The 20774-nt window shown below is 37.1% G+C and overlaps 3 protein-coding genes across 3 annotated transcripts; 2 read left to right on the top strand and 1 right to left on the bottom strand.

Annotated features, from left to right (window-relative positions):
* The first annotated feature begins 2760 nt into the window (after nt 1-2760).
* LOC107087104 (complement factor D-like) lies at nt 2761-4673 on the top strand. Its single transcript, XM_015378475.1, has 5 exons — nt 2761-2912; nt 3024-3183; nt 3347-3488; nt 3907-4197; nt 4320-4673. Exons 1-5 carry the CDS (start codon nt 2777-2779, stop codon nt 4497-4499), a joined length of 909 nt encoding a protein of 302 aa, XP_015233961.1. The 5' UTR covers nt 2761-2776; the 3' UTR covers nt 4500-4673.
* A 1830-nt stretch (nt 4674-6503) lies between these two features.
* On the bottom strand, nt 6504-13332 carry LOC107087102. The gene is made up of 3 exons (XM_015378473.1): nt 13233-13332; nt 12240-13079; nt 6504-7823 (listed from the first exon to the last, which is right to left on the bottom strand). The coding sequence occupies exons 1-3, from the start codon at nt 13240-13242 to the stop codon at nt 7123-7125; spliced, it is 1551 nt and encodes a 516-aa protein (XP_015233959.1). The 5' UTR covers nt 13243-13332; the 3' UTR covers nt 6504-7122.
* A 1751-nt stretch (nt 13333-15083) lies between these two features.
* On the top strand, nt 15084-20768 carry LOC107087108 (uncharacterized protein C20orf194-like). Its single transcript, XM_015378478.1, has 5 exons — nt 15084-15218; nt 16696-16775; nt 16876-17001; nt 17082-17206; nt 19973-20768. Exons 1-5 carry the CDS (start codon nt 15163-15165, stop codon nt 20099-20101), a joined length of 516 nt encoding a protein of 171 aa, XP_015233964.1. The 5' UTR covers nt 15084-15162; the 3' UTR covers nt 20102-20768.
* The last annotated feature ends 6 nt before the right edge of the window (nt 20769-20774 follow it).

The following is a 20774-nucleotide window of genomic DNA, read 5'->3' as shown; positions in this document are numbered from 1 at the left end:
AGATCTTTAAAATAATTATGAGCTGATCATTGGCTTTAATCCATTTTAGAATCTCACATATGCAGCTTTAAATAGCCAAGCTCCATCTTATATATCAGAGATATGATAGTTCCTTATGTTCCCAGTAGAGCACCTTTCTCTCAATCTGTCGGTTCACTAGTGGTTCCTAGAATTTCTAAAAGTAGAATACGGCAGATCTTTTAGTAATCAGGCTCCTCTCCTGTGGAACCAACTACCAGTTTTAGTCCGTGAGGCAGACAACCTGTTAGAGTACCTCAGGTTATCCTGAGCTATCTCTATAGTTATGCTGCTTTAGACTTGGTTTGTCCATTTTGGTAACATGATACAAAAATGCAAAACACTCTATGAGAACATTGTAACACAGCAATCTGAACACATCTTCCTCATTGTCCAACATGGTGGTGGAAGCATCATTCTCTAAGGGTACTTCTCTTCACCAAAGACAGAAAAGATGGTCTGAGTTGAAGGGAATATATATTAAGGCCAAATAAAGGAAGACAGCCTGTTAGAGTTTGCAAAGGACTTGACACTGGGGCAGATGTATTCCTTCCAGCAGAACAATTGAACGGGTTAAAACAAAGAATACGCATGTTTTAAAACCGCCCAGTCAACATCCAGAAGTAAAAACTTGGTTGAAAAACTGGTCCAAAACTTCTCCATCTAATCTGACATCTAATCTGATAGAGTTTGACTTGTTTTGCAAAGAAAAATGGGCAAAAACATGTCAATAGAAATACAAAGCTGGTAGAAACGTACAGTAAAAGACTTGTTGTTATAGTAGGTGGTTCCAAAAAGCAGAGGCTGAACATTGTAATGTGACAAAATTTGGTAACAATCAAAGGGTGTGAATTTTTTGCAAGTCACTGTAACTTCTCTCTGTCCTGATTTATAGACATTGATAGTTGCAGCACTATCATCTTTCTGTTTCTATGTTTATTCTAATGGAAATCCTGTCCAACTAAAGAGTTGCACAGCTTTTCTAATTTAAATGGTATGGATGCTTCTTTCCCACAGCTTCAACAGTAGTTAGTGTTTTATGTCAAATCTCATTACCATCACCCCATATATCCTCTAGTTTCTCCAAGCAGGCACAGAAAACAGCTTTAGCCTTTTTAGAGTTGAAGATATACAGATATATTCACCAAGTTAGAATATTTCTGAAAATTCACAAAGTAAAACCCATGAAATATAGTAGCTCTGTTATACTGATGTTTTGAAATGAAAACATGATATTTAGAATAAGATATTACATACATCAGATCCATAAAAAAATGTTTTTAATGCAGACATTTGAGCTGGCTCTGCTGGTCAATTGCATAACGTTTTAAACCCCTACTGGGTGGAAGGTGTCTCTGTATTCCTTCATTAAATACAGGTGATAACATCAATAGGCCAGCCATCCTTTTCTACCTCTACATTAGAACCATCCAAAACACCAAACACTTGGGGGAGATTTTTCTGATTTAAAAGAAAATAACAATTGATTAATTAAATGTACACGTACACTGCTGAAGAATAATATTTTGAAATAAGTAATATGGTGGTAATTTCACTGTGCTGAAAACGTCTTTAACAATAAGCTGATCGGTTTGCTATTCCTACTTGCAAGAAGAAAATCATTTATGGTTTAGTGAAGATGCTTTTTCTCCTCTAACAGATTTCCTTTATTTTTGCTTTTTTTGTTTTATCAAAATGTTGTAAATTATCAAACAATGTGGAAATAAAGTTTTCCAAGTCCCTTCCTCGTGAGATCCCACCCTGCTAATTTAAGGCCCTGTCCACACAGAGAAAAGGTGGTAGGTGTAACAACATAGATGTTTTGTGGTTTAAGCTGCCACCAAAGGGAGCTGCATGTTAACTACAGCATAATCTTTGGTGTTTTGTACAATCTTACAGATGCAACTTTTTTTTTTCGGAACCATGGACTGGGCCTTAGATGCATCCATTCTCGATGCCTTAACTAAATAAACAGTTCATCAGCAGGATAATAAGACCATCAAGATGTTGATGTCATATATAACATGAGACTTTATGGGGCTGTGATGGACTGGCGACCTGTCTAGGGTGTACCCCGCCTCTCGCCCATTAACTTACCTGCCATGTCTACAGAGATTCCAGTCATCTAGTCCTAGCTAACGAGATGCAGATCTCAGAGCAATTAATAAAAACTTTTTATAATCACTTCAGTCTGTCTGCCTGAATTCTAGGCTCAACGTTTAGAGTCCTGACACTTACCTGCTGTTTTCTCAAACATGTGTTTGCTAATTTGCAACATTTAAATAAATAAGGAGAGCCAACATTACAGGAGTAAATAGTATTTCACAGAAAATGCTCTTAGATCTAATTACTGACTTCAATGGTGTATTTTTAAAGACATCAAAGAAGAATTTATTGGCAAAACAGAAAAAAAAAAAAGTTTGGTCCTGCTTTTTTTTCCTCCTGTATTAGGGAGGGTTAGGGAGATGTCAGAACAAAATTCTGTTTTTATTTATCGTTCAGCTTTATCGGTTTCAGAGCGGACCAAATCTAAACATTATGCAATTTCAAGATAACATAATTCTGTTTCTCTTTTCTGTCTCACTGGCAGGATTTATGCAACATTTGAATCTTACACACAAACTTCAATGTGTTCTTGCTGAGAAGAAGCAGGGCTTTTCTTCAGTGTTTTATGTTGTCCTGCCTTTGTTCCAAGAAAACAGAGACAAGAAGGAATTCTGCACCCCCACTTCTCTCTTGCACAACGTCTTCATGATTTATGTTCCCTCTCTTTGGGGAGGAAGGCTTTAAAAGAGACGTTTCTGTTTCAGGGGTTAGTTACAACACCACCATGATGTCGGAGAAACAAATGCTTCTAGGGACTACTGTTTTTTTTATTGCCCTCATTTCACATGGTGAGTCTTTTCAGATGCTTTTTCCTGCAGCATAGTAGGATTTGAGTTTGATTCATTGTCATGCCTTGAATCATTTTAAAAGGTGTAAAATGTGGCTGTGAATTCCTTCAGGTGAGGGTATAATCGGTGGCAGAGAGGCAGTGTCACACTCTCGACCCTATATGGCCTCCATTCAGGTACCACAGGAGGGAGGCAGGCTGAAGCATGAATGTGGAGGATTTGTAATCGCAGATCAGTGGGTGATGACTGCAGTCCACTGTATGCCAAACGGGTGAGGGAACATTCGTCTAACCTCCAGAGACATCACCCTGAGGGATTTTGTTTTCCACTTGCAAATGAATTTACTTCCCAACCATTGTGATTTTTTTTACAGAGCAGAACTTTTTATGAAATCAGATTTTTTTTCCTTTAATATTTTTGTACTTTTTGTCCAGAGCAAATGGAAGAAAGGTAGTGCTGGGTCTCCATTCTTTGAGTGAAGCTGAAGATACGAAGCAAACATTTGACATTTTGGAGCTGCACAATCATCCTGACTTCAGCATAGACAATTATGATAATGACATTGCTCTGATCAAGGTAAGGGGAACATTATGGTCAGGATTGTCTGAAATAGAGATCCACCAGTTGAGAATTACTGAAATTTCTTAAAAGTATTAAAACTTAGAAGCATGAAAGCATTTCTCTTGATGCACTTTTAGGTGTTCAATAAAATGAGTTGCTTTGCTTATCAAGTTTTTAAATATTACTATTTTAGTTTGATTTGGAACAGCTCTATTAGATCGCCTGCAGCCATATTCTTAAGTGTTATTGCCCTGAAAACTAAAATAATAATAATTTGTAATGCACCTATGAACAAGTCAGAAGATCAGCCAGGGAAGGTTTGCTCAGAATGCCGCTAGTTTCAAATGTTCAATCGATCAATTGGTTGGATTTGAATATATTAATTAGTTAATATAAATATCTACTTCTTGTATTTTGTGTGATCATTTTACAGTTGGATCGGCCGTTTATTGCCTCTGACGCTGTTAGAGCTGTAGAATTCCTGCGAACAGGAGGAACAAACCCCGACCCGGGCACAGTGGTTGAAACCGCTGGTTGGGGTTCACTTGACAATCTGGGGTCAAGGCCAGATAAGCTCAATGAGGTGTCCATTGAGGTGATCAGCCCAGCGAAATGCAGGCGCACTGACTACTTTGGAAGAAAGTTTACCAATAACATGATATGTGCCCATAAAGTGTGCCGAGACAGCTGTGGTCACTCTCATGGAGTGGAAGACAGCTGCGATGTAAGTTGTGACCTCTATGTTATTTTTTTCCATAAATTATAAATATTCTTATGTTATAAAATATATTTCTAGTAAAAGTGCTCTTACAGTTCTGCTGTTTTTTGTTGTTCTTTTCCTTTTAGGGGGATTCTGGAGGTCCTCTGCTTTTTAATGGCACTGCTGTTGGTATTACCTCCAATGGAGGGAAAAAGTGTGGCCAACTAAAAAAGCCTGGCGTTTACACCATCATCTCCCACTACACTCAGTGGATAGATGAAACGATGGCCACTCAGACAACTGCAGCTCCAGAGCAAAGCAGTTAAAGGCAGGCTTCACATATACGAGCAAGTTACAGTATAAACAATAAATGTTTCCTTTTTTAATTCAGTCACACATTATAGCGCATGCTGCAAACTCATGTATGATCGGATAGATTTCACACCTGTATCTCACCTTCTTTTAAACCAAAGAATTAAATACCAGTTTTGTTATTATTCTTTCATGTTTCCCTTATTGAGTTCAGTCTCCTTTATCGTGCTTTGTAAATCTATGCCAGTCATTTTCAGTTTCTCTCAAATGTTGTCACATTTCAAACAAAATTTAATTCTGAGATAAAGAAATGTACAGTTTAGGTGCAGAAATCTGTCAACACTTCAGCTATTAGTTATGAGCTTTACAAATCCTGTTATTACAAAAACTACTTAGTTTTGGAAAAGAAGGAGGCAATCCTATATGCTTACATAAAAGACAACTGGACTTTCTTTTTATTTCTTAACGATATTTCACGATATTTATTATCTGCAAATTAAATAAGCAAACTGAAGAAAAGATGACAGGATTTGGTTGAGGTTTTGAGGACCCAAATGCAGAGGCAGGGAGGCAGAGGTGAGTTCTTGTAGTATTAATGGAGTAGTGTTCATAGGTAACAGAGGCAGGAATCCAAAAATCCAACTTAAAAATGCAAGACAAACCAGAACCAAAGAGACATCAGGAAAGACATGCACCAGGAGCTGAGGAAAGATGAGGAACCAGCACTGAGGAACTGCACAGGGAGAGTATTTATGGGAGACTGAACAAAGACAGGACTAACGAGCTGATCGGGAGCAGGTATGAACAGAGGCTTCTAGAAAGGAGCTAGGGAAAAGGGGACCAACACAAGAGGGCAACAGAGGACAACAAAGAAAAACCTAAGAATTCAAATACATCCAGAGAACACAACAAAATAGGAATTAAACCAATAAAACTAGAAAACAAATAAAAACATGAATCAACATGAAACTGAGAACTCAAAGAAAACTTAATAACAAACTTGGATATGTGTTAGGATGTCCTAGTCAAAGTCCAGTATTAAATCTAATTTAGTTCAGACATTTTGCAATGAAGAATCAGCAAATATTTCAGGCAAGTGTGCCAAGTTGATAAAGACAAGATAGAAACAATTATATTATTAAAAAAAAAAACACTCTTGGTGGCTAAATTCAAACAAATGCTTTCTATTGGTAAAAGAAACCATGCTCCTTTTCCCTCCATAATTATGAACAACCAGAGTTGTTTATATGGTAAACTTTAAATATCATAGGTAAAATTTTTTCATCAAAACAATGATACACAGAATGTCTGGACTGGTGCACAATAAAAGCAGTAATTCAACAGAAAAATGTGTATGCTCTAAAAAAGAAAATGCTGCTCCAACTTAAATGAATTGCCTCATTTGGTAAAAAAAAAAGTAACTAAATCAAGTAGATCCAACTTAATTTATTAAGTTTATAAGTTACAACTTGAACTACTCAAATAAATTACATGGACCAACTTATTTCAATTACCTGTTATCAATTGAGGCTATTCATTTAGGTTGGAGGTGTAGTACGTTTTTTATTTTATTTGATTTTTTTTATCTTTACTGGTCCAAAATACGTAACTAAGGAAGCAAATGGGAAGTCATGCAGAGGTTACTGCTTTCCTTCTGGACAGGTAAGTTTGTTTGCAAATGATAACCATGGCTACCACTACCTCAGTGTTAGCTTTGGACAATCTAAAAAAAACAGCTGGTTAAAACAGTGGCATTAAAGGTTGGAAGGTGTGAAGGCGAGCCCAACGTGCCAACTTCCAGCCGGAAGGAGAAAAACTTGTAGCTATCTCTTTTAAAAATGAAACGGCACGTTGTAATGAGCCCCATTAAATTAAATAATGCTTAAAATGAAAAGACAAACACAAAAGATTCCCTAAGCCAGAGAAACAAGAATGATACCAGTTAGCTTTGACAAAGGGAAATATGTTAAGTCAAAAAACAGGGTTTGCATTTAAAATTATAACATTTTATTGTAATCTGTGCAGTTGATGGAAAAGCACATTAGGAAAAAAAAACAATAAAGGTTACATCTAGCACTGTTTTTTTTAAGAATGTTTTTTAAGTAACAGTCGTATATGTCTCAGGCAACCCCTCAAAAACACAAACTAAGAAACAGGCAGGAAAAACTCCATGAACACCAGAAGTAAATACAGAGCAGCTGTACTTCATCACTCTTTCTTGGCTCAGCAGACATGCATACCGTTAATGTGAATCTGCAGCTTTTATCTGTTTAGAAAAAAAAAACTCTACCACCATAACATGTTTACAACATTCTTTTTACATTACCGATCATTTATTAAAAGTGCATGAAGTTCAGATTATCTTGCTTGGAGAACAAACTTCTCCTTAAAGCTGCAGAAAGCGGCTCTTACAGAGGACCTTCAGACTAGCAAAGGGAAACCTATTCTACACCACCCTATAAGCATAATAAAATAAAGAGATATCAAATAGCTGTGACTTAAGCAAACACCAAATATTAAACACATCTTAATCTAATATATGCATGTCTATCTATATAAGACCCTTTTTATGGAGGTTACTTTACCCTATATTGCTCATGCATGGCGTTTTTACACTTCACCAGTTAGGAAGGAAAATTAATTATCTCCTAATAAATATGCTCCCTCTTTTCTATCTGTCATGGCGTTATTTCTTTCCTGGAGCTCTTGTGAGGAAAATCTCTTCACCGAATAAGCTTGACCTCCATGTGAGGCCACCAGTTTGTCGATTCCCGAAAGCAGCTCCTTCACCTGGGGATAACTCAAACCGTTATGGGACTTCGTCACATTCAACATATAATATCTGCTCCCACACTTCCGAATAAAATCCTGCAAGGCTGAGTGAGCTCCAGCCACATAGTCATTGATTTTCAGAGGCTTGTGTTGGTTGTTATCAAAATGGACAAACAAAATAATAGAGTGTTCTGCCACGTCTCTTCCAAAGATCCTCTGCACATGTCCAAGCATTTCACTCTCGCCTTGGGTGAAGCGTCCCACCTGGAGCACCAGCAGGAAGAAGTGGGGACCAGGTAGGGCTAAGGCAAGGCAGTCTTTCACCAGCTCTATGTTCTCCACCCCATCTTCATCCCACAGTTCAGGGGTGTCCACCAGGATGAGCCGCTTACTTCCAGTGAAAATCTCCTTTCTCTCACATGACATGGTTGGCAAGGCCTGGTCGTGACAGGAGCTATTAATCGAGTAAAGACTGCCTCCCCTGGTTAAGATCAGATTGAGAGCAGATGACTTCCCACTGCCAGTGAGGCCCAACAGAACACCAGAGATCTTCTTTGTTTCATCACCTTAAAGACCAAAAACAGAATAAAAAGAACTGTTAAAGTCAAAAGAACTACAAAAAAAGCTAAGAAGTGAGAAAAAATAACAGAATAAACGAGAAGAAAATTCTTCTAAAACGAAGTCAGTGGAAAAAGGCAGAAAAGGAATTTACAGTAAGTAGCAATGGGAAACCCACAGGAATAGTTTCAGTCATTTTCTATATGAGACCAAAGTTTCTACACTCTTTCCCATTATTAAGGTTTTTTTTTCTGCTTTCTGCCTTAAAAAAGGAAAAACAAAGAATAAGCGGCTCTCTGGAGGCCTGAGAGATCATCAGCACCTCTAAAATGTCAACTGGACAACATAAAAGCCTAACAGAAAAGTAAAAAAAAAAAACACACACACACAAGACCCCAATTTGGGGTTTTTAGTGTTGGTTCCTCTTGGACCATTAGCATCAGCCTTAAAGTAGAATAAATTTTAATTTTAATATAAAAAAATATTTCTGGAAAATTAATTAGTGCAACTAAGATGCTGCATATAAACTGATAACAAAGCCTTAAGTCTAAAACACCAATGTTCCATATTGAGGAGATTTAAAGAGATTTTTAAAAGCTGCCCCTTTACTCCATCACTCATGCACCATTCTGAATAGTTCCAGTTCAGCAAAAGATGCTTCTCAAAGTTTTATGAACTCCTTTGCACAAACTAGCAGAATTAAAGGCATTGGCATGAATTCTAATAATGTATTTTAATACAAGATGGATTTTAAGACACAGAAGTCAGGAATTGGTCCTTGCTCGTCAGCTGAGCTTATTTCTTAGGTAAAAGGAAGTAATTTGTCTGGAATTCACATTATGTTTCCTGTTTCTCCTACATTTTTCGGTTCCTATCGAAGATTGTTGGCAAGGACACCCTGTAATTTAGAGTAGATCATTTTGATTAACCAGCCAAAGAAACCCAATATGAGCAACAGAATACAATTTTAAGCTCAAACACATAACCCAACATAAAACTTAGTAAAGTCAATGATACCCTCTTGTGGTTGGGTTATGCAACCTTGAAAAAACTCTAGGTTATTTGCCTGGATGCTCATCTTAGGACATATTTAAAACCTAATTCCTGAGTAGTAATTGCTTCTCTAACAACATGACTAATTTAAACCATTTCAGGATTCTCTCTGTCTGCAACAGATCTTGAGAAACGTATTAAAAAGCTTAAGCAGGTGTTGAAGCCCTTGGGGGGCTCATTGATAGTGTTTCCCAGAGGAGAAATTGTTGCAGGGAGAACAAAAGAGTTAAGCCTTTTGAAAACAAGACCAAAGCGACTACTTTCTGGTTCAAGTGAGACTTCGAGAGCCCTGGGGGCTGACTGCTTTTGCAGCTTGGTGACACCACAATCAAACAGGGAGTTTCCCAAGACAAAGGATTTCGCTTCATGACTTAACTTTTTTATTTCCTTATCTCTGTGTAGAGGACCAATGGAAAACAAGCAAATGTGATTTAGTTTATATTTTTGCCATTTAAACCATTCAGCCCTGCAGTTTCAAGCTAGCACGCATTGAATAGTAAAATAGATGGAAAACATCACACATAACCAGTGTCATTGGATTTAGTGACAATGATAGACTGTGTAGCTTTTAAACATTAAGCGTTCAAGGTTTGCTAAATGTGTGTGGTATAAATGTTGCACTAGATTATAGTTTGTAATTATTAAAGCTGTAAGCTATAATACTTTGCATATCAGCTGAACTTAGTTCAGTATAACTTTAATATCCAGCTTGCTGCATTTCAGGATATCCAGAGTAAAGACTATCTGCTAAAAAGATGCAGATTCACTGAGGGGTGCTAGACTGTGTTTGTCTTGGGAACAAAAAATATCTGTATAACAAGGAAAGGGTTTTATGTAGGGTTTATGTGTGGCCAATCATATAAAATATATATTGATGATGTTGATGAATTCTGTTACACAGCAAAATAAACCCGAACACTTAAAACTATAGTGGAGGATTTTTCAAATTTTTGACAAGACCTGCCCTCTCTACTTAAAAAAAATGCATATGCGCAACCCTGTACCCCCTCCCGAGAGGGAACACCTATTCAACGTGTGTGAGAGCATGCACAAGCCTATTTCTCCTCATGCACACTCTGTTTAAAAGTTGTTGTTTGCATTGCTCATACAAGCTTCCTTTTCAAAAGAAGATGTGTAATTTTTCCAGTGTGTCAGACTACCACCGGTAAGTGAAAATGATGGACAAGCATGTAGGACGGTCTAACATAAACACTAGAATGATTGACAATTAGGAGGACCACTTATTTCTATGATCCACCCAGAAAAAGAACATCCTTCCTTATGCATTTAAAACAATCACACTTTAAAAGAGGCAAATTTGTGATTTAAAGGGAATTGTAGTTCATTTTATTGCAGTACGGTCTAATGCAGTTGACTGTTATTTGTTAAACTTTCAAAAAATTGTTGTAATGCAGGATGTGAAAATGTTCTTTTAAATCAAGGGGGAGCTATGAAGGACCTTAGAGAGTCACTGAAAAAGAAATTCAGACATTTCAAAGTTAACATTTAAATCATGAAATCTGAAAAAAAAATTAAAAGCGTTTTCTAATTGCACATTTTAATTTTAATTATTGAAGAGAATTTTTACATTTATTTTCAAATCCTATTTCTAAATGTTAATTTAAAAAACAAAATTCATAAATAAATATGTTTACTATTCCCACATTTTAAAAAGTTATTCCCTTTTCCATTTTCTTTTTCAACTTGCATTTTAAAATCCTTTTTTTGAAAATGCATTTTATTTTTGCTTTATCTGCTACTTTTAACATACAACCCTTCAATCATTACCCATTGAGACCAAACCAGCATTTTGATCTGGTTCTTAAAACTTCTCTCCCTCAGACAGTGGAAACATTCAGACCATGGTTAGAAATTGGCTTTGGTCAGAGACACATTGAGTGTTGCAGATTTGATATGTTTTCTGCAGCAGGAACAAACTTTTGTGCTTTTTCTACTTAAACTGGGATAATTTACAGTAGTCATGTTGGGAGGCTATTGATGCTGTCTGCTCTAGACTCTGCTGACAAGCTCGGGGCACAGGTCACTGTAAAATGGAGCTATATTTAAACAGAGAGTTTTTTATACCACAAATAATGAGTAATAAATTCGAGAAATCCCATGCTCCAACAATTCAAGTCCTATACTTACCAAGCTCTACAGTTGGTTCACCTATTCATTAAATGTATCAATGCAGCTAGACATTGTGAGGTTGAGCATGAAAATTAGTTTAAAAGGGAATTCATGAGACTTTGAACAACAGTTATATTTGTTGGACCCAGACAAGCTGGACACAGTTTCAGTTTATTAGAAACTTCTGGGATATTTATGCGCAACTATACAAAGCATTGAAAAGGCCTAATATATATATATATATATATATATATATATATATATATATATATATATACACATAAATATGATACAGTGGGTTCTCTGTCCTCCATGTAGTACTAATCTTCCCACCTCTCCTGACAGTATGAAGATGAGGAAGCAGCAGAGGAATTCAAAATCTCCAGCTTTGTGACAATGGTGCAGGATTGCCAGCGGATTGGAGTGGCTTACAGCTGCCAGGGTAGGCCTTTTCACATTTTATTCCCTCAGTAATTACACACAAGAAAGCGTTGGATGATGTCTGCAGATAGGCAGTTCGGATTTTTGATTAAAAAAGAGGCTTCTAATGATTAGCAGCTGAATGGATTAACATGCTTGGTTAAGTCAGAGGTAATAAAGAATGGGTAAAATAATTGAATAAATACAACAGTATGTTAAATAAAAGTACCCCTGTTGGCAGTCAGAGGTCAACACCATATGGCAGTCAACTGCAAAGGACTAACCTTTTTGCTTCTTTCCCTTCGGCATTAGTGGACTCATTTTCTAACAGCTATATCCAGACAGCAAAATACACCATGTCACAAAAGCCAAATCTCCCTCAGCTGCTTTCTCTAAAAGGCAAAGTGATCTATTGCATCTAATCTACCTAATAAAGCAGCAGATACGGGCCAAGTCTGGGCTTCCATACTCCAGTCTCAGTGTCATTTATTAATGCAGCAGTGTTTATTAAAGTTCCAGGATTAAATTTCTACTATGATCACAAAGACCACAATGTTTTTTTTTTGTTTTCTTTTTTTGTTCTTTATGAAATAGTGACAGACACAAATTTTCAAAAACTGACTAAACTTTTAAGTTTTACGGTACCTTTTTTTTTACTATTCATAGTTAACAGCTTAGCATTCAAGAAATCTCAATATTTTGAGGATAAAAAAAACAACTTTAGGGTCTTCTTCAGATTCAATTATGTATTAGTTATATTTTATTGCTTCGGTTTGTTTTTACAAAACAAAGAAAAACCCCATCATAAACTAAAGACTTACCTTGGGGGGCTTTTGCATGGAGCTGTAGCATGGAGCTGTGGCTAATCACTGCCTCCTGGAGACTCTCTCTCTTTGTCTCATATTTCCTTTGCTCCTCAGCTTCCTTCTCTCTCTCCTTGGCATGCTTTGCCCTCAGCTCTTCCATTTCCTGGGTTCTTCTTTCCTCCTCTTTTTTCACCTTCTCCACAAAAACCCGCTCTTTCTCCTCAGCCTCTTGCACCTTTTGTTTAAGCATGTTCATGGCTGAGTCCTCCATGCACCTTCTCTTTGATTCAGCCAGCATGGCTTTGGTGTAACCAGAATCACCGTTTTCAGTGAGCACATTATTCACCATCTCAAGCAATGCATGCAGCCCTCCACTTGCAGTGGACATTGTGATGCGACAATATCTCCCATCACACACATTTATCAAATCCAGGAGGGTGTCGTCAAGTGTATCTGTAACTTTTCCGTCTTCCACCGAAAGTATTACAAGGTATTTCAAAGCTTCAGCTCCAAAGTGGGATTGCAGGATCTCAACAATTCTTCTCTCCTTTTGTGTGTAAAAGCCACCTCTGATCAACAGAAGAAATGCACTGATTGCCCCTTTGCAAGACAGGAAGCAGCCCTCAATGTTGTTGCAAAAATCCTCATCTGACATATCTTCTTTTAAATCTGAATAGTGCAAGCTGATCGAATTCCCCTCCATTACCAGTTCACAGACTTGTTTTGATCCAATAGAACTAAAGGTTGTCTGGTACAATGTGTCTCCAGAGCTATTCTGGAACAGAGATGTCAAGGATGACCATTCCTCCGTCATGGCAATGACTGCCATCACATGTTTTGTGCTGCTTAGCCCGTCTGTCAAACGAAGCATAGAAACGGGTTTAGTTTGTGTAAATCTCTTTACTAGACAGCTACATTTTAAAGAGACTTTTTTTTTCGTTTCTGAAGTTGGTAAAAAAAAAAAAAAAAAAAGATTACTAATGCCCAAATCATTTAATATCAACTTACCGTGGGACATGTCTTCTGCAGATTGCTTGTCTAAGGTGACACCTGTAACCGAACACTCTGGCTCTGCGACAAAAAGTCTCTGTGATTCCACCTACTTGTTCTGTCAGTATTAAGGAAGTGCATACCAAGCATGCAAACTCCACAGTCAAGGATTCTTCCTCATGCTTGTGAACACAAACAAGCTCCTATCTTAACAGATTATTTTCCTTGATACATTTGCTCAATTATTCGTTGTGCTTTTATTCACTGATATAGAGCTTTATTGCAACCCCAGAATTCTAGGGATTTGATTGGGATTTCCTGCACAAACCCTAAGTAACACATGGGTTTGAACTTTTTTTAATGAAGAAAAATCTGAAAAGTGTGCCCTGCAAATTGCAACTAATTACTGTCAAAATTGATCGAATTGGTAAATTCAGACTGATTTGTGAAATTTAATGTAAGCATTTATGTTGTTGTCTGATCTTTAATGAAGAGAGAACATCATCAACAGCAAGGAAGCATATACTGTACTGTACCAAGAATAGTGATGTTGACATATAAAAAAATAACAATATTCATAGTTTTACTGAGTAATGGCATAACTACCAAGAAAAAAGTGACAGAATGGACCAGAGGTGCATTAATCGCAGCAGCAGCCAAAAGGTCCGTCACTTCTCTGAGGGAGCTGCAAAGATCTGAAGCTTACAAGGGGAATTGTCAGCACTAATGTTGATCATTCACTCTATAGATTGTGTCTTTGAATAGTGAGAAGAAAAAATACAGTTGGGATATGGTACCTTTGGAATAAGGTCTCATCTTTGGTCAGATGAGAACAAAATGCAACTTCAAAATTTACCTTCAAAAAGACAAAACCAAGCAAAAAATCTGAATGGAGATAACCTAAGACTAGTAAAACTTTCCAAAAAAACAACAACAACAACAAAAACACTGGACTTTGTTTTCTAAGTTTGAAAACCTTTCACTCCAGACAGCTTTCTCAGTTCAAAAACACTCAAACATGGTGGGCACATCATAATCAAACTGTGGTACATTTCCTGTTAATTCACATAATGTGAAGTTTTTCCCAAGTTGTCATTGTAATGCTATAAAATTTAAATCAAAGGAAAAATTAATACTTTTGCAAGCCATGATTGAAAGATGTATTGGATATCTGGGTTCACAGAAGAATATACAGTAGCTCCCAAAAAAGTTTAATGCCAAAAGCAATAACACAGTGTCTTTAAGACAAAGATTATACAGATAAACATTGGCCTCTGATTTATTTTATTTTCACCCTCTCAGCTTTTTGCTTGCTGGACAGTGGAGATTGCATCAGCATCTGAATTTATTATGTTTCAATGTTGAAACAGTGAAGCCGCTAAACTTGAATTAAAATCTGAAAAGTGTTTTTTGGAATTTGTGGAATTTTACTTGTCAAATAAAATCCAGACAAAATTTCTTATAAATCCATTTGTAATTTACACAATGCAAAACAACACTGATTAATATCAGTTGACTAAGTATAAACTTCAATGTTTCCATTATATGATGATTTCCTTTTCTTTTGCAGTGCATCATATCACCAATTGTTGCACCATCACCCGCAGCTGCTATTGCATACAGCTGATAACACTGCCCCTTAAAGGAACATACCACCGAATAACATGGAGGGAGGTTACTTCTTAGTAGATAAATATATGTTTATATCATATTACAGCGAAATTAACTATGTTTATAAAATAATCATGAGGGAGAAGTATTATAATAAATAAACTATTTTTTCAAGGGAAAGTTTTGAATTAGCAAAACCGTTTATTTTTTCCTTACACCCCTGTGTGTCAGATGGTTCGCGCCGTTGCTATGCCATCTTGTGTGGACGTTCTCCAGGGTGATGGAGAGCAATAGCTAAAAGTGTTCGCCTTTTTTGTGCTCTGTGTCTAGCACAGCAATGGCCGGTATACGGAGAGTAAACGCAAAGTTGTCTGGGGTCAACCCCGTGATCAGGTACAGTTTATATCGAGTTCTGATTATAAAAAAAAAAAAAGCCTCACTGCAGCTGTCAAGCTAGCCAGGCTAACATTAGCCCTACCCGCCTGTCAGATCGGTTTGCAGTTATGTTTGTTACTGCTTGTTATTTATGTGTAAAAACATGTTTACGCTTGCTTACTAGTTATTTAACTTATAAGTAAGTTATGTTACATTTTAATAAGAAACTTCTACTAGTCTTTTTTGAGTAAATTATATAAATGATGGTATTAATCCAAACAACATTGAGAACAGTGCCTTGCAAAATATACATAACCTTTAAACATTTTTGTTTTGTGACGTGGCAAATACAAACTTGGATTTTAATGAAATTTCATGAGATTTACTTAGTCAAATTTGTGTTGATCAATTTCCTAAATTTCTAAGTTCTAAGCACATGTGAATTGTAGGTGAAATAACCCAAATTTGGAAAGTGCATTCACAATTATAGATTATGTCAGCTATAAACATGTAATCTTTTACCTATAATTTTACTTTGGAAATATGTCAAGGTCTGAATAGCAGCCACATATAAAGCAGGTTTAAAGTGTTGCCAGAAAACTTTTACTAGATTAGTACTTTGTTTAGGACTTTATTTCGCTCAGCCTACACATTTACTATGTCTCATTGCATACCATACAGTAGCATGATGCAGCCTTAACCATGTTTCATAACCAGTTTCATTGGTCTTTTTTTTCTCCGGAAGCCTGTGTGCAGCAGTGCAGGTTAAATAAACTTATTTGGGGGGTGTTATTTGACCAGAGCATCTGGTTTGTGGCAAACAGAAAGTCTCTGTGTCTTCTTTCACCAGTGACATTTCAATGAAGTCTAGATTTATGGAGTACTGGGCTGATCGTTGTCCGGTCAAAAGATTCTCCAACATGAGCTGAGGCAGCTACTTCACCTTAATATTTCAGCTATCTACAGTATATATCATTAATGTTAGCTTACGTTGACTCGTATATATCTGTTTGAATAAAAAATCCATTGAAAAGTCTTGAATAAGAGTTTATTTAGGGGTTTTGGTATAGGGACTGAATAAAAATGCACTGCTCTTTACTTATGTTTAAACAAAAATAGCCATATGTCACTGTCTTTTCACTTCAAAACTATGCGCCACTTTCATTTTGTCTGTCGCATGACATCCTATTATCATATTATGCATGACATTGACATCCCACATCATATTATGACAACCATTAAAAGTGAAATGAGTATCAAAACTCCAATTCATTACATAAAACCTGAACTTATGCTTTAGCAAGTATTTTAAAAAGTGGTAATGGTGGTGAAAATAAATGTAATAACATTACTTACAAACAAAAAAAACAAATCAATCTAACTTTCTTTGTTTTAATATTAACTTAGGTAAAGATGAAAGAACATAAACTTAACTTCCATGTTTTATAGTAATAGTTAAAATTGATGACAAATGCATTCTTTTTTTTTTTTTAAGTTGCTCTCGCTTGCGTGAAGTTCAAGCCCTGCTCTGTGAAGGAGGCCCTGTCTGTCCAGATGGCATCTTGTGCTCTCTTGGTATGTTTGAATGCACCAGAATTTTTTTAGCAAAACATTAATTTCTGTGCCAAACAATTTTCAAACTTTAATGTGTTTTTTTTTTTTTTTACCAAAAAAGGATTAGACAGCAGATTTAATTTGGGATGCAGTGAGCTGGCAAAATACCTTTTCTTCGGACTCTATGAGTGGAATCTACCAAACTTGGAGCATGCCCTTGATGATTTACCTGAAGAAATGCAGGATGGTGAGCTTTTTTTCCAGTCCTGTTCTGCTGGTTCTTGATTTGAATCTGCCTCTGAATCATTCTTTGTTTCAACTTGTCAGATGTGATCATCCTGATAAAGGCAGAGTCTGTCCATCTATACTGCAACCCCCTGAACTATAGTTACCTGTTGCCCTACGTTTCACACTGGAGGAACCTGCATCTGTACTGCATGACAGAGGCTGAGGTAAAAACACTTTCCTTCCTCCTCAGATCTATCATTTGTGAGTGTTTCTTTTCCTGCAACTAGAAACCAGACAGGTTTCTAGTTGCAGGAAAAGAATCAGTGAAAAGAATCAATGAATTCCAATAGATTTTGGAATAAAACCTTTCTGAGCCAAATTTTTGCCAGAGGGAATTCATAGTGCAGGAGTCTTTATCGCCATTCCTTAGGGGCCACTGCTCTGTAACTTTTAGCTAAATCCCTTCTCCAACACAGCTCATCAAAGGACTGAATTAGCTCCACAACATACCCTCAAGTTTAACAATCATCTTGTTATGATGTGTTGAAGAAGGGACACTTTTAAACGCTGCACAACAGCAGCTCTGAAGGAATGGAGCTGGAGACTTAGGCTGAAGTGCCTCCTGGACTTAAGAAGCTAAAATCTTAACCTTGATGTTCAACAAATCTATCAGGGTGTATTCAGATCTGCCACATTGGGTCTGCCTTAAATGGACCATACTTGGTGTTCCCACCCTTGCTTCAGACCTTTTGAATAAGTGTGAATAAGTACCAGCGAAGGAAGGAATCCAAACAAGTTTCAGCCCAACACAAATGTCTCTCTGGACTTTGCAAGCCACCATTGTAGTAAAGTAGTATCCAGATCATACCTTACTTGCTATTTGTTGCTTAGCAATGCTGTTGCCAGCAAGTGGTGGATCTTCCATGGCTTATAGGATGCATTTTTTTTTTACATGTAGCAGAATTAAAAATAAAACGTCTCTACATTGAATGAGTGGCTGTAGAAGTTGACGAAGGTTTTGCAGATAAAAAAAAACAGCTTTAATAGCCAAAACAGAGGGGCTACGTGATGAAATGTAAATGTGTGTAAATCCCTTTATTGCCCCACACGAGGGGGAAACTCGCTGCATTTAAAGCCGGGCGTACACTGCGTTTTTTTTTTGTTGTTGTTTTTTTTTCAGTTGTTGCACGCAGCTACTGCTCACACTGTACAACTAATCGCAGGGTTTAGTTGTACAGTATGAGTTCACAGCTCACGATGTATGTGCAGCACGACGCTCCCATGCAATCAGCCTGCTCACACTGTACAACTAAAAACCACGTCGGACTCAGCTCCACAGTGAGATGGAGCTGCTCTAACTCGTCTATCTGGAAGGCAAACAAATATAAGGGGAATACTAAGCTCACTAAAGTGAAACTCCCTGCCTTGGCAATTTGTACCATTTTGTGCTGAAAGCCCTAAAAAGAAAAGACGACAACGTATTTGGAAAAAAGACAGGGCTGAGCAAAAGTGGCTGCTATGGTCTGTCAATTTTAAACACACAACTGCATTTCACTCATTGCATCCCTGCAATGCTGCTGTGTTTAAATCTGAGATGAAGAATAAAAATAAGAATCCTTCTTTGCGCATGCGCATTGAGCGATTTGCCCACGATGGTCGGGAGAAAATGAAACATGTTTGATTTTCTCCCGACCTCACGATTGTGGTTGTGAGAGGCTGATCACCCCTCGTAACCCCCTGTACACTACACGACTCATGATGCACGATCAGGCTGAAAGTCTGCCCGAAAATCGCTCAGTATACGCCGGGCTTAAATGATCCATTTGGGGAGCAGTGGGCTGCCACTGTGTGTCGCCCGGGAAGCAATGAGGGGTTAAGGGTCTTGCTAAGGGAGCCAGAGTGCAGACTGTGGGGATCAAACCGGGTACTTGCAACCTTCTGAGAGCACAAGTGCACTGCTCTAACTTCCATAGTAGTTTTCTTCTATTTCTGGTCCTCTGCATCGTCACACACTGGGTTAGCAGTGATTTTTATAGTCCACTTGTAAAAAGTAGGGAATTTGTTTGTGATCAATTAGTCTATTTATCTAAAAGCTAACTTTTAATAAAAAAAAATAATAATTCAATAAATAAAAAAGCTACACTGTTTATTTTTAATTAATTGCTTATAAAAAAAAAGATTGCTCTCATTTATCTCTCCCTCTCGCTCCGTGGTTTTTTATGTATGTATAAATGAAAGTGATTTTCAATAATTGATTAGAAGTTGCAGCACTAAAACGTACCAAAGGAATCTGAGGTGAAATAGTCTAACCCTAAATAAATACTTGAAGGTGTAAAAATTCCACGGGACAAATATCAATCAGAAAAAGACAAAAAGATTATTTTATGTTGAACCACCTTAGCAGGAAAGGAGCAGTGCTGTCATTCTGCACTCCTTATTACCCTCAATAACAGTTAACTTTTCCAAAATGTTTGAAGATGTAATTTATTCCCCTGATAATGGAATATTCATTATCAGACTGTTAAATTACAACAGAGCGTTGTACATGTTAAAGGTTTATCCAGATCCGGTGCCAGATAGACCACTACAGGTGAACTTCAGCTATTAACAGAAGCAACTTCTGACCGATTTTTATTTACAACATTTAACTACCCTGTGGGACCAATAAAAGGTCTTTGAATTGAAATTAAATCATTGAAAGAACAACTCCTGGGGTGAAAATAAATCAAAAAACAGGGTTTAGACCATGCTGTAAATCTCCACCATAGCTGTTTGCTTACCAAAACATCTGCATATATAAACAAAAAGTATTTAAAGCACCGAAAAGATTTAGCTTAACTGCTGAAACATATCAATTATAGAGGCCACAGAACAAATGCCATCTTCAAAGAGTCTGGACCCTGATAAAGACATGACTAACAGGAAAAGCCTGAAATCTAATTCATTCTCTGTCCTCCATGTATTACTAATCTTCCCATCTCTCCTGACAGTATGAAGATGAGGAAGCAGCAGAGGAATTCAAAATCTCCAGCTTTGTGACAATGGTGCAGGATTGCCAGCAGATTGGAGTGGCTTACAGCTGCCAGGGTAGGCCTTTTCACATTTTATTCCCTCAGTAATTACACACAAGAAAGTGTTGGATGATGTCTGAAGTTTTCATACACCTCTTTAATCTTTTTAAGAAAAACTTATAGGAATTATATTATAGTCTGCTATTTTCCTGACAGAAAGAAACAGATAATTGAAAATGGAAGGAAATTTTCTCAAAATGAAAATCTAACAGTCTGCGAGTGTTACAAAATGTAATGCGTCCTGACGTCTAGTCACAAGCCTTATGTTCTACTCAGATCGGAGCTTAATGGGGGATGGTGACGTCATCAGCGAAAAATTTAAATGATTATATCTTAAAAAGTAAAATAGCACAAATAAGTACCTGGCATGTCCTTTTAAGGCTTTCCTTTTTAGGATCAGCCATGTGTTGAATTTCTAATCATTTGACTTTTCCTGTTAGATCAGTCTTCTGTTTTCCTTCTTTTTTCTTGGCACTTGAATAGCCCATATGATCCCATATTGTCCGGACAGCGGCTACAGATTGATTTTAAAATAGAAAGTTTTCAATGAGCTTTTTACCTTTTTCCTTGACTTTTATGAACCTTTTCGATCAGATCCCAGAGGGGTTTGTTTTTTTAATATGGGGGGAACCCGGAGTACCCGGAGAGAACCCACTAAAGGGGGGGCAGACTAAGTAAAAGAGACAAAATCAAATCAGATGGGACAAAAAAAGAAAGAAAA

The sequence above is a fragment of the Cyprinodon variegatus genome, unplaced genomic scaffold (genome assembly GCF_000732505.1).
Source record: "Cyprinodon variegatus isolate N-32 unplaced genomic scaffold, C_variegatus-1.0 Scaffold173, whole genome shotgun sequence".
NCBI lineage: Eukaryota > Metazoa > Chordata > Actinopteri > Cyprinodontiformes > Cyprinodontidae > Cyprinodon > Cyprinodon variegatus.
Note: the sequence above shows the minus strand (reverse complement) of the source record. Positions and strands in the feature narration are given on the sequence as shown.

Coding starts and splice junctions, on each gene's coding strand:
- LOC107087104 (XM_015378475.1), top strand. CDS start 2,777: ATGTTCCCTCTCTTTGGGGAGGAAGGCTTTAAAAGAGACGTTTCTGTT. Junction 2,913..3,023: donor TATTGCCCTCATTTCACATG/GTGAGTCTTTTC, acceptor GAATTCCTTCAG/GTGAGGGTATAATCGGTGGC. Junction 3,489..3,906: donor ATGACATTGCTCTGATCAAG/GTAAGGGGAACA, acceptor ATCATTTTACAG/TTGGATCGGCCGTTTATTGC.
- LOC107087102 (XM_015378473.1), bottom strand. Junction 7,824..12,239: donor CCATGCAAAAGCCCCCCAAG/GTAAGTCTTTAG, acceptor TTGGTCTTTAAG/GTGATGAAACAAAGAAGATC.
- LOC107087108 (XM_015378478.1), top strand. CDS start 15,163: ATGGCCGGTATACGGAGAGTAAACGCAAAGTTGTCTGGGGTCAACCCC. Junction 15,219..16,695: donor GGGGTCAACCCCGTGATCAG/GTACAGTTTATA, acceptor TTTTTTTTTAAG/TTGCTCTCGCTTGCGTGAAG. Junction 16,776..16,875: donor TGGCATCTTGTGCTCTCTTG/GTATGTTTGAAT, acceptor TTACCAAAAAAG/GATTAGACAGCAGATTTAAT.